Source organism: Eubalaena glacialis, chromosome 1 (genome assembly GCF_028564815.1).
Source record: "Eubalaena glacialis isolate mEubGla1 chromosome 1, mEubGla1.1.hap2.+ XY, whole genome shotgun sequence".
In the NCBI taxonomy this organism is placed as follows: domain Eukaryota; kingdom Metazoa; phylum Chordata; class Mammalia; order Artiodactyla; family Balaenidae; genus Eubalaena; species Eubalaena glacialis.
The window spans coordinates 126702157-126714615 of record NC_083716.1 but is presented as its reverse complement, the minus strand read 5'-3'; the positions used below and the strand labels follow the sequence as shown (position 1 = coordinate 126714615).

The window sequence follows — 12459 nt, the reverse complement described above, 5'->3', positions numbered from 1 at the left end:
GGGCAGCTGTTCCTCCTTCCCACCCACACAGCTGCCTCTCCTTTCAATGGATGTGCAAATGGCCCAGCTGGAAGGGCTGGAGCTTGTGGAGTCAGATTCTGTGGTTCCATTCCTGGCTCAGCCACTCCCATCTGTGCGATTCTGGGAAAGTCACTTTCAACCTCTCTGAGCCTCTGTTTCCTCCGCTGTAAAATGAGGATGATAAGAATGACTTTGTATTGCTGTCATGAGTATTAAAGACTGGAAAATGCTTGGCCCAGAGTAACTATGATTCTGTTACCTGTTCACCTAGTTCTGGGCTGGATGAGCCCTGGTGCAAATAGTCTGGGATTTAAGTAGTTGTGGAAGCAGCAGTAAGGAGGGACTTCAGATCTGAGGGAGACAAGCCCATTTGTGGATGGTAACGAGACAGCAGGCACTGGGCACAGCTGTGAGAGAGCAAGGTATTCATTCATTCATTCGTTTATTCAACAAATGTTCACCAAGCCCTCCTGTGTACCTGCGCACTGTGTTGGGACCCAGAGAGGCTGAGAGGAAAGATGGATGCAGTCAGGTGAAAGAGACAGATAAGCAGCAATTACAATACAGTGTCATACCTGCTCTGATAGAGGCGGGCACTGGTGGGCTTCTGAAAAGGAGGCTCATCTCCCAGCCTGGGCATGGGGAGGGTGTCAGAGAAGGTTTCCTAGACCACGTCACCACTGAACTGAAGGCATTAGCCAGATGCAAGGGCATTCCAGGCAGTGGGAAAGCAAGGGTGAAGGCAGAGCGGTGAAGGATCTTGGTAACTGGGGGGAACCCAGGATGTGATTTTACACTTCTATTTAGTTTTCACTGCTTACAATGAGCCTATGTTATTTTCTTTTATAATTAAAAACTGATTTTTAATTATATAAAATACATAAAGATATAAATTTTTCACAAAATAGTTTGTGTCCAAACCATGTTGGAATTATTTCAATCTACCCTTGGGGGTGTGGGGATCAGGGACTGACAGGGGACAACAGAGGAGATTTGGGGGACTGATAATATTCTGTTTATTGAATTGGTTCCATGTGGGAGTTCACTTTGTGAAAATCGAGCTTTAACCTTAGAATGTGTGTACTCTTCTACATGTATGTTAAACCTCAGTAAAAGTTTTATTTGGGTTGGCCAAAAAGTTCATTTGGATTTTTCCGCAACAGCCTATGGAAAAACCCGAACGAACTTTTTGGCCAACCCAATACAGAAAAACAGTGTGGGCTTTTGGGACGAGGGTCTGTCACGTTTAAAACCATGTAATCTCAACAGCGTCTGCCATTGAGAGATGGGTGGGAGTGGGTGTCTGCCATCTTTAAAGGGACAGTACAATTTATAAATTTTTTTCCCCCTGAAAGTTCTCCCATTTTAGTAGTTTAAAAGCTAGAACCTGGATTTCTCTTTCTCTTCCTACTGAGGGAGGGGCTATGAGAGAGGTGTAATTTCTGGGTACTGCTTCAGTAGCTGGCTATGAAATTAGTCATAAATGATCTATCTGGTCAACTCAGTTATCTAAGGCTTGATATGGGTGTAGCTGAGTTTATTCATTTATTCCTTCAACACTTTTTTTTTTTTTAACTCTCTGCATGCATTGTGGTAAATGTCTAAAACACTAGGATAAATAAACTGCGTTCTTGCCTTGAGACATTTCCCATCAGGCAGAAAGAAGTCGGTATATAAACAAAATTAGAGAAATAAAGTGTGATTCGGGCTATAATAGAAGTATGTATAGGGTATGAATAGTGGGAGGGAAACAGTGGGAAAGACCAGAAGCCCTTAGCTGGTGGGTGTATTAGGAAAGACTTTCAGAGAATGGAACTCTTGAAAGAACAGAAGGTACTGGGTGTGCCGGCATTTGGCTGGGATTAAGGGAGAGTCTGGAAGGTTCTTCCAGGAAGAGAGAATAGCAAAGGCAAAAGCACAGAGGTGTGAATGAATTATCCAGACAAGTTTGGGGAACAAAAGAGATTTTGCCCAGTTGGAGAGACAGGCGCTGGAGGAATGGGGAGGGTCATTTCAGTAGAAGAGAAAGACATGGGGACATAGATGAAGAGGGCTTTCCCTACCAACCTAACAGATTTTTTTTTTAAATTAATTTATTTATTTAATTTATTTTTGGCTGTGTTGGGTCTTCGTTTCTGTGCAAGGGCTTTCTCTAGTTGCGGCAAGTGGGGGCCACTCTTCATTGCGGTGCGCGGGCCTCTTACTATCGCGGCCTCTCTTGTTGCGCAGCACAGGCTCCAGACGCGCAGGCTCAGTAGGTGTGGCTCACGGGCCTAGTCGCTCCGCGGCATGTGGGATCTTCCCAGACCAGGGCTCGAACCCGTGTCCCCTGCATTGGCAGGCAGATTCTCAACCACTGCGCCACCAGGGAAGCCCCAACCTAACAGATTTTTAAAGCCTTTATTCTATAAACAATAGCGGACAGAGGAGCAACATGGTCAGAGTGACTTCTTGGAAGAAGAACTATAACAGAGGATGGAGAGAGCCGGACAAGAGGAAAACAGACTGGCCAGGAGACCACTGCAGCAGTCCAGGCAAAAGTTGGTGGAGGTTTGCAAATAAAACAATAGGAGCCTGGTTGAAAAGGTGGGGATGATATAAGGGATGTCAAGAAGGTGGACTCAACAGAGGTCAGTCAACAATCACCTGCTGCTTGTAGGGGTGAGAAAGAGTGAAGTCAAGAGGAGGTATTTCTAAGATCCTGGCACGAGATGACAGTGGATGGAGCTGTAATTCTCCAATAAAGGGAGACTGAAGATGCACAGGTTTGGGGGTGAAAGATAATGTGTTTTGCTTAGGGACAGATTGAGTTTGGGAGGGTTACTCAGCTGGACATGGAGTTGGATTTAGGGTTCTGAGAGCTCTGGGGAGGTGGGAGGAGAATCAGGGGAGAGTAGATGCCATAAACTTTTTTTTACATGAGCAGGGGAAAATGCAACAGTTTTTTTGAGTTTATATGACTCCATTTTCCCATATCAGATTCAGCTAACTTTGTACTGCATTCTTTTTAATGCCCTACTCCTCCCTGTCTTTGACAGCCCATTGAGCCGAGATGACTGCTCCATGTCCCCTGGCAACCTCTGCCTGGGTTCAGGAAAAACTGCTTTAGCCACAGTATCATCTATCCCTCACAATATAGACGGTTATTCTGGATAGACTTTTTATAAATATTTTATTGCAAAATAAAACACAGACGTTGCAGACCACACAAATCAAATGTATGGCTTAACAAATTATTATAAAACAAATACTCCCCAGGTCAAAAACTAGAACTTCCCCAGCCACCCCAGAAGCCTCTTTTAACATGCCCCATCCCCATCCCACTCCCATCCCGATTCCCTTCTTCCCCTAGGTAAGCATTATATGGAGAGAATTGTGGATCTTGTCATTTCTGCCAAGTTTTGGCTAATTTTATCACAGAATCTTCATGCCCATCATTGCCCTGTCCTGGGATGCTCCCCCCTGTAACTGCAAATCACTGTTAGCACTCATCCCCACGAAGCTGTTCCAGATTGCCCTTTTCTCTGTGTTGGATGCCCACTGTGTGTGTTGAGCATTGAGGAATCCCAGAGGGTAGTGTGCCCGAGATCCTGCTCCTTCTCTGTATTGCATTCCTAATTACTTACATTTTGCTTATTTGATTTTTCCCTTTTGTCCATTTTGTCCCCATATTTCTCCCTGTCCTGACTATGTTGTAGATTCTTTCGAAGTAAAAACCAAACCTACTGCTCGTGCATTCCAGACCTTTGCCACTCAGAGGGTGGGCCGAATACCAGCACTGGCATCACCTGGGAGCTGGTTAGAAATGCAGAAAATTGCGCCCCACACCAGGCCTACTGAATTGAAATCTGCATCTTATAAGATCCCCAGGAGGTTCTTGTGCACATTCCAAGTTGAGCAGAACTGTCCTGGAGCAGCGCTTTCTCAAGCTTGGCTGCACATTGGAATCACCTGGGGGGTTCTTCCAAAAACACTCGGGGATTCCGCTGCAATTGATCTGGGAGTTGGTTTGGGCATCAGGATTCTAACAAGCATCCCTACTGTCCCAATTTTCATGGGACTGGGATTTTTTTTTTTCAGGATTTAGAACTTTCAGTGCTAAAATCAGGAACACCCTCAGCAAATCAGGACAAGTCGGTCACCCTAGCCCTGGTGATTATAACATGCAGGTAGAGCTGAGACGCGCTGCTGGAGAGCACATGGCAAAGGCTGGGATGCAGAACTACACCATCCTTAAGTCCCTTAAAAGCAGAGATGGCACTGAACGATTCTTTTGGTATGTCTTGTATTAGGGTATTTTGCACACAAAGTGTCTTACTAATGCTTGTCACTAATATGGTACTTCTCTAAATGTTCCATAGTCACGCCCTCATTTACAAATTTTTTTTATGGTAAAGGGAGTTTATAATTTAACACTCACACCAGCAGGCATGTATGCACACACATACTTCCCACTTTCCAAGAAAAGATCTTAGGGCCCTTCCTGCTGTTCTGGGTTGACTTTGGCAGCCCGCTTAGACACCCCATCATGGGAAAGCTCCTCACCCAGCCCCAGGCCTGGGGTTCACTCCTTCAAGGGTGGCACGAGCTAGCTCTAAGTGTCTCTTATGTTTCTTCAAGACTTGCAAAAGATGATATGTTTTTATTTGGTTTTCCAAAGTCCACCCATGTAACAAAGTAAGACAAGTATACTTTAGTGTGCAATCCAGCATAGGGAGTCAAGTGTAGAAGCCAAGCTCTGGTCATCTTTAGATTCTTCTGTAGCCATGCAGTGTATTGGCTACATGCCATGCAGAGCAAGGCTCGGGGAGCTCCACTCATGGGTTCCTTAGCAATGGTACTTAACCTGTGCTTCAGCTTCTCTATCCCTAAGATGGAGGTACTGATACTACCTGCTTTATAGGGTTGTGAGGACTCAGAGGACTCTTACATGTGGTGTCCTTAGGACTCATGACCCTTCGCAGGTGGCTCTACCAGAGGTAACTGCGGACTTGTATTCCTGCTGAGGCTCTTACTGCCTGCTTTGTTTCTTTGGGCTTCTTGTCCTTTCTTCTCTTTCTTGCATATATTCCTAGGATTAGGGATCTGGAGACATTTACACGCATACCTTGGAGATACAGCAGGTTCGGTTCCAGACCACTGCAATAAAGCGAATGTCATAATAAAGTGAGTCCCACAATTTTTTTGGTTTCCCAGTGCATATAAAAGTTATGCTTACACTATACTGTAGTCTAAGGTGTAATAGCATTATGTCTAAAAAGCAATGTACATATCTCAAAAAATATTGCTAAAAAGTTCTAGCTGTCATCTGAGCCTTCAGCGTGTCGTAATCTTTTTGCTGGTGTAGGGTCTTGCCTAGATGTTGATGGTGCTGACTGATCAGGGTGATGGTTGCTGAAGGGTGAGGTGGCTGTAGCAGTTTCTTAAAATAAGACAACAGTGAGGTTTACTGCACGGATTGACTCTTCCTTTCACGAATGATTTCTCTGTATCATGAAATGCCGTTTGATAGCATTTTACCCACAGTAGAACTTCTTTCAAAATTGGAGTCAGTCCTCTCAAGCCCTGCTGCTGCTTTATCAACCAAGTTGATGTCATATTCAAAACTTTTGTTGTCAACAATCTTCATAATATCTTCACCAGGAGTAGATTCCATTCCACTTCTTTGCTCATCCAAAAGAAGCAATTCTTCATCCATTAAAGTTTTATCATGAGATTGCAGCAATTCTGTCACATCTTTGGTCTCCACTTCTAGTTCTCTTGCTGTTTCTACTACATCTGCAGTTGCTTCCGCCACTGAAGCCTTGAACCCCTCCAAGCCATCCTTGAGGGTTGGAATTGACTTCTTCCAAGCTCCTATTGATGTTGATATTTTGACCTCTTCTCATAAATCACAAATGTTATGAATGGCATCTAGAATGGTGAATCCTTTCCAGAAGGTTTTCAATTGACTGCCCAGATCCATCAGAGGAATCACTGTCTATGGCAGCTATGGCCTTACGAAATGTATTTCTGAAATAATAAGGCTTGAAATTTGAAATTACCCACTGATCCATGGGTTACAGAATGGATGTTGTGTTAGCAGGCATGAAAACAACATGAATTGCATTGTACATATCCATCAGGGCCCTTGGGTGACCAGGTGTATTGTTAATGAGCAGTAATATCTTGAGAGGATTCTTTTTTTCTGAGCAGTAGATCTCACCAGTGGGCTTAAAATATTCAGTAAACCATGTTGTTAACAGATGTGCTGTCATCCAGGCTTTGTTGTTCCATTTATAGAGCACAGACAGAGTAGATTTAGCATAATTGTTAAGGGCCCTAGAATTTTCAGAATGGTGAATGAGCATTGGCTTCAGTTTAAAGTCACCAGCTGCATTGGCCCCTAACAAGAGTCAGCCTGTCTTTTGAACCTTTGAGGCCAGGCATTGACTTCTCCTCTCTAGCTATGGAAGTCCTAGATGGTATCTTCTTCCAATAGGAGGCTGTTTCATCTACATTGAACATCTGTTATTTAGTGTAGCCACCTTCATTACTTACTTTAGCTAGCCTTCTGGATAACTGGTTGCAGCTTCAGCACTTGCTGCTTCACCTTGTACTTTTATATTATGGAGATGGTTTCTTTTCTTAAACATCATGACCCATCCTTTGCTGGCTTCAAACTTTTCTTATGCAGCTTCCTCATCTCTCTCAACCTTCACTGCACTGAAGAGAGTTAGGGCCTTGTTCTGGATGGGGCTTTGGCTTAAGGGAATGTTGTGTTTGGTTTGATTTTCTATCCAGACCACTAAAACTTTTTTCATATCATCAGTAAGGCTGTTCTGCTTTCTTATGATTCATGTGTTCACTGTAGTAACACTGTTAAGTTCCTTCAAGAACTTTTCCTTTTCATTCGCAACAAGGCTAACTATTTAGGGCAAGAGGCCTATCTCAGCTTTTGACATGCCTTCCTCACTAAGCTTAGTCACTTCTAGTTTTTGCCTTAAAGTGAGAGAGGTGTGAATCTTCCTTTTACCTGAACACTTAGATGCCAATGTAGGGTTATTTTTATTTTTATTTTTTTTCCAATGTAGGGTTATTAACTGGCCTAACGGCTGGTGGTGGAGCAGTCAGAACACACACAGCATTTATCAGTTAAGTTCACCATCTTATATGGGCACGGTTTGTGGAGCCCCAAAACAATTACAATAGTAACATCAAAGATCACTGACCACAGATCATAACAAATATAATAATAATTTTAAAAGTTTGAAATATCATGAGAATTACCAAAATGTGAGACGCATAGTGAGCAAATGCTTTTGGAAAAATGATGTCAATAGTCTTGCTGGATGTGGGGTTGCCGCAAACCTTCAATTTGTTAAAAAATGCAATCTGCAAAGTATAGTAAAGCAAAGCACAATAAAAGAAGGCATGCCTATACCGAAGATGTAGAAGGGAATAAATAGCAAAAAAAAGGCACCACTCAATTTGTGGTCTTTCAGTAGTCAGGTTACATGTTCATGTGCTCTTACCCAAATGTGACTTTCTAAAGTGTCCCGGTGGAAGCCCCCTGATTTAAGAATTTGAGATTTCACAAAATTCACAAAAGTTCCTAAATCCTTAAATATACTAACAAGTTCCAGTAAAAGCCAGTGGAATAGGCTTAAAATTGTGACTCAGTTTAATTCGATGTCATATTCTTTCTAACCATTATTCATGAACATTGTACTCCTGATGACCATATTAAAGTTTCCAAGTAACTTTAAAGTATTATTAAAGACCCCATGTACTTTGTCTTTCCATGGTTTCTCTCCTGCAATGGGCAAAATTTAAGGTTAGGATGTCTACCTCTACTCAAGCCTTCCCATCTCCCCCACTTAGTTTTACTTTTTTAAAAGTAGACTTTATTTTTTCAGACAGTTTTAGATTGCAGAAAAATTGAGAAGATAGTATAGAAAGTTGCAATATACCCTGCACCCAGTTTCCCCTATTATTGACGTCTTATGTTAGTATGGTACATTGCTTCAATTAATGGATTATAATTGATACATTAGTATTACTAAGGCCCCAATTGTTCAGATGTTTTAAATTTTAACCTAATTGTTCTTTTTCTGTTCCAGCATCCCATCCAGGATATTTTACATTTAATTGTCATGTCTCTTTAGGCTCCTCTTGGCTGTGACAGTTAAGGCTCCCTTTTCATAACAATTATTATATTACTGTAAGTTATTTGGTACTATTCACTATTGTGATCATGAAATAGAATGCATAGTTAGTACCTACACACATAGTTTAAACATCAGTATAATGACCTAACTATTGATATAATGAAGGAGTAAAACAATAAATATTTAATATGTAGTTGCTTTTATAAATGCTCAGATCTGCATCAGAAATCATAAAATAGTCAGATACTTGTACCCATTTATAATTCAAGAGCAATAAGACAAGACTCTGGAATATTACTGACACTTTTTCTTTATTTTTGACATTTTGAAGTAAGAGCTAAATAAAAAATACTCATATACACATTTGGAATTACTGGGCCTGTGACAGTTATACATTTGACAGGTGCTGATGTATTGATTGCCATGAGTGGAACTGGAGTCACTGTCTTGATTTTCCAAAACGGTGAACAAAGTACAATCTTGCCTAGGTTTATGCAGTAGTTGCATTTACAGAAAATCCAGTGTGTACTCAAATGGTGCAAAAAAATATTTTGTCTACACGGAAAACAGAGTTAAAGTTCTAATGTAATTAGACGCACATTTTAACTGCCCCAAATGTCCAGTCTGACACACAAACAACCCCTGTGCTGCAAAATCCTGCCCCGGAGGCACTTCCTGCGTCCTCCTCCATCTCCCGTTAAATGCCACTGCCCCCTTCTCATCATTGTGAGAACCAATCAAAGCACATGCAAATTTCCAAAATGCCCCCTAGGGGGCGGTACTGCTGTGGGCTGAGGTGCTAGACGGCTTAACAAGGGACTTGCCTTGATTTCTTCCTTTGTAAAATGAGGATAGCAGTAGTTAAGGGATGGAGACAATGCACGTAAAACACTTAGCAAGGTGCCTAGCACACAGTACGTCCTCCAGAATGTAATATAATATTATCTCCCAATCAGCTGAGATTGTTTGGGGGAACACTGTGTTCCCCCAGATAGATGCGGGTGAGTGAAGATGGGAATCAGGCATGCACCACATTCCCTGCCTCCAACATGAAACAAGGAGTGAATTATTAAACACTTAGAGCTCACAAAAAGGAGAGCCCGGGGAGAGCCGGAGTCAGAGAAATCTTTCTGGCGGAGACAAGATTGGCTTATTGAGCCAGGGCAGCTGGTACTTGAAGGAAAATATATTTATCCCATGAATAATAAATAACTCCTAGACCCTTACTTCTCAGAGCGTGGTCTTCAGACCAGCGGCATCAGCAGCGCCTGGAGGTTTGTTAGAAATCTTAGCTTTTACCCTAGACCCACAGAGTTAGAATCTGCATTTTTAACAAGAATCCCAGGTGTTCAACTGCACATTCACAGTCGCGATGTGATGGCCTAGGAAACAAATGAGGAACCAGAGGAAAGAACAATAATACTTTATCCTTTGAGAGAACACAGACCTTGGGTGCTTGTGTGAGAGGAATAGAGAGAGGAGAGAGAGAGAGAAAAGTTCAGATTGTGGAGGGTAGTTAGGTAGTGAGAATCTCAAAGGTGGTCCTAGAGCAATCAATCTATATCAGAATGTGTGTGTTATTCAAATGAAGATTCTCTGCCAGATCCCAGATTTACTGAATCAGAATCTCAAAGAACAAGGAATCAGCATTTAAATAAATTTTTAAAAAAAGCTTCCCCAGATGATTTAAGAATGGGGAGGGACTAACACACCATTGTAAAGCAATTATACTCCAATAAAAACGTTAAAAAAAAAAAAGAATGGGAAGGGAGCTTTAAAAAATACCCACATTATCACCTGTGATATTGGAATCTCTAGCAGCAGGTGAGTCCTGGGTATTTTTGTTTGTAAACTCCCCAGGTGATTCTTATGTTTGAGAGCCATTGACGGATTAAATGCGAAAACCTGGAGGAAAACAGTCCGGGTGGGAGACAGTAACAGAGGTGTGTGTGTTGGGCTGTCTGCAAATACTCGAAGGCTGTCTACCTCAGAAGAGAGAACGAAGACCAGTGGGTAAAAATTTTCGTTGTTTTTTGTCCAAAGAATCATAGCGTTTTTCTTTGCTTTTTTCCCCTTCCTTTCCTCCCTCCCTTCCTAGCAAGAAGGGGCCTTTGAAACGCCCTAGTCCCGACTCTTCCCGTTTGTAGTTAGATGAGTGGTCCAAAAGGTAAAGTGAGCTGGCCAAGGTCAACTCAGATATTCTCATTCCAACCCTACAACAGCAACAAAATAAAACGAGACCCTCTTCCCAGTGCTGGTGCTGTTTCCACTGCACGACAAAGGCATTTAAATCCCGCTCCGATTTCCATCGCAGGCAAGGCGAGAATGAGAAAGGAAACTGGTTACTCTTGAGAAAACAGGGTGCCGTTCCCCACAGTAGGCAGGGTTTAAACGAGGAATTGGCATTTTAGAGAACTCATTAAATCTGAAGACTGATTATACATAGGAAGGTGAAATATAGGTTCGTGAATTTGGATGTTGCTATTACATTCAAGTTGAATCTGACAAATGGCTGATCCCCCCTCGGCACCTCTCCGAGCTACACCGCCGGGCGTGGGTCCCGGGGTGGACGAATTCGCCGCCTCGCTGCGGAGATGAGCCCGACGGCGCAAAGGGACGAGCTCCGCGCGCTCAGAGGTGGGGACAGTTGGCCACGCCAAGAAAGCCGGGGGAGGGCTTCTTGTAGGAGGGAGGCTTCCATCGGAGGCCTGAAGTACGGGCAAGACTCGGCTACTCAGAGGGGAAGTAGAGAGCTGGTGGGGGACCGGCTGGGACCAAGGCCCAGGGGCAGTCGCCAGGGGGGCGGGGTGGGGTCCAAACATCTTCTAGAACGCCCTGTGCTCCTAAGATACCCGGTCCTCTTAAGTTGGTGCTGGAGGGCAATCGAAGCTCCTAGAAGAAGGCCCGACACGGATGGGCTTGGGGGCAGGTGAACCTCGTTTCCCCGGGATGGGCGGTGAGGATGGCAGCCCAGGCAGGAGACCCTCCATAGTCTCTGAAGCCTGTGCGACTCCAGAGGAGAAAGATGCCCAATTAGGGCGCTGATGGCTTTTCTACCCAAGCGCGGCCACAGGCTTCTCGGACGGTAAAGGAGTGAAGTCCGGGTCGGGGGTGGGGTGGGACGGTCTCCTCTGGTCACCATCCCGCGGCACGAGTTGGGCAGGTCTCCCGTCACACCCTCACCAGGCCCTGCCGCTGCCGCCTGCTAGTCACGGCTCTCCCAGTCGTCCTCCCACACCGCCGAGCCTCCGGGTATCAGGCCCGGCCGCATCCCTCCCTTCCCACCGGCCTCGGAGCGCCGGCTCCGGCGCCCGTGCCTCGGGGCGGGTCCCAGCCGCACGCACCTGCCCCCGGGGGCGGAGCGCGGCGCCGACTACTGGGCTCCAGGCTCTGCCACCGGCCACGCGAGCCGCGCCGCGCCCGCACCCCCCGCCCCCTGCCGCCGCCGCACCTCCACTCCGCGGCGCCCGCCCTCCCTCTCCGCGCGGTCGGTGCGTCCCTCCGCCTGTTCCCAGCCGCTGCGCCTCGCACTTCTGACTCGAGTCCCCGCCGCGCTCGTCGTCGCCGACCCGCGCCATGGAGCCGGCCGCGGGCAGCGAGCGCCGCAGCCCCCCGGGCCCCGCCGTCCCGCCACCGCCCCGGGTCCACGTGCCCTTGGCCACCGCCCCCGGCCCGGGCCCGCTGAGCTCCCCCGCGCGCGACCCGCCGCAGCCCGAGGAGGAGCGGCAGCTGCGGATCAGCGAGAGCGGCCAGTTCAGCGACGGGCTGGAGGATCGAGGTGAGCGCGCGCCGCCCCGGGCCCCTTCCCCCGGCCCGGCCCCTTCCTCCCGCCGGGCGGGCGCGCTGAGGAGCCGCTGCTCCGGGCCCGCCTCTCCCCGCCGGCGGGTGGGGCCGGGCGCGGGGCTCGGCGCCTCGGCGCGCGCGGGGGCGCGGAGCCGGGACTTCCCGCGAAGGCGCGGAGAGCAGAGGGCGGCAGCCCCACCTCCCTCGGCCGGCGCCGCTGGGGCCGCCGAGCCTTCGCCGGAACCCGCGAGCCGTGCTGCCTCCTGGGCGACCCCGCCGGGGCCCGCGCCCTCCTCTCGGCCAGCCCTGGTCCCTCCGGCGCCCACTGGAAAAGTTTGCGGGAGGCGTGTGTGTGTGTGTGTGTGTGATTTTTTTTTTTTTCCTTTGCTTTCGGAGCTGAGCGCTCCCGGGGACTGCGGGTCCCGCTCTGTTGGGAGGGTCCTGAGCTCTGTGCATCCTCCTTCCCGGGCCCCCTGCGGCCCCCGCCGGCTACCCGGGAGAACTT

The 12459-nt window shown here is 46.6% G+C and overlaps 1 protein-coding gene across 2 annotated transcripts in view; it reads left to right on the top strand.

Moving 5' to 3' along the window:
- Positions 1-11668: 11668 nt before the first annotated feature.
- TMEM163 (transmembrane protein 163) overlaps positions 11669-12459 on the top strand; it is a 252880-nt gene continuing 252089 nt past the window's right edge. For both annotated transcript variants that reach the window (XM_061183348.1, XM_061183338.1), the window contains exon 1: positions 11669-11949. In XM_061183348.1, coding sequence (XP_061039331.1) covers positions 11748-11949 — 202 coding nt within the window. In that variant the 5' untranslated portion in view covers positions 11669-11747. The remainder of the gene's footprint in view (positions 11950-12459) is intronic.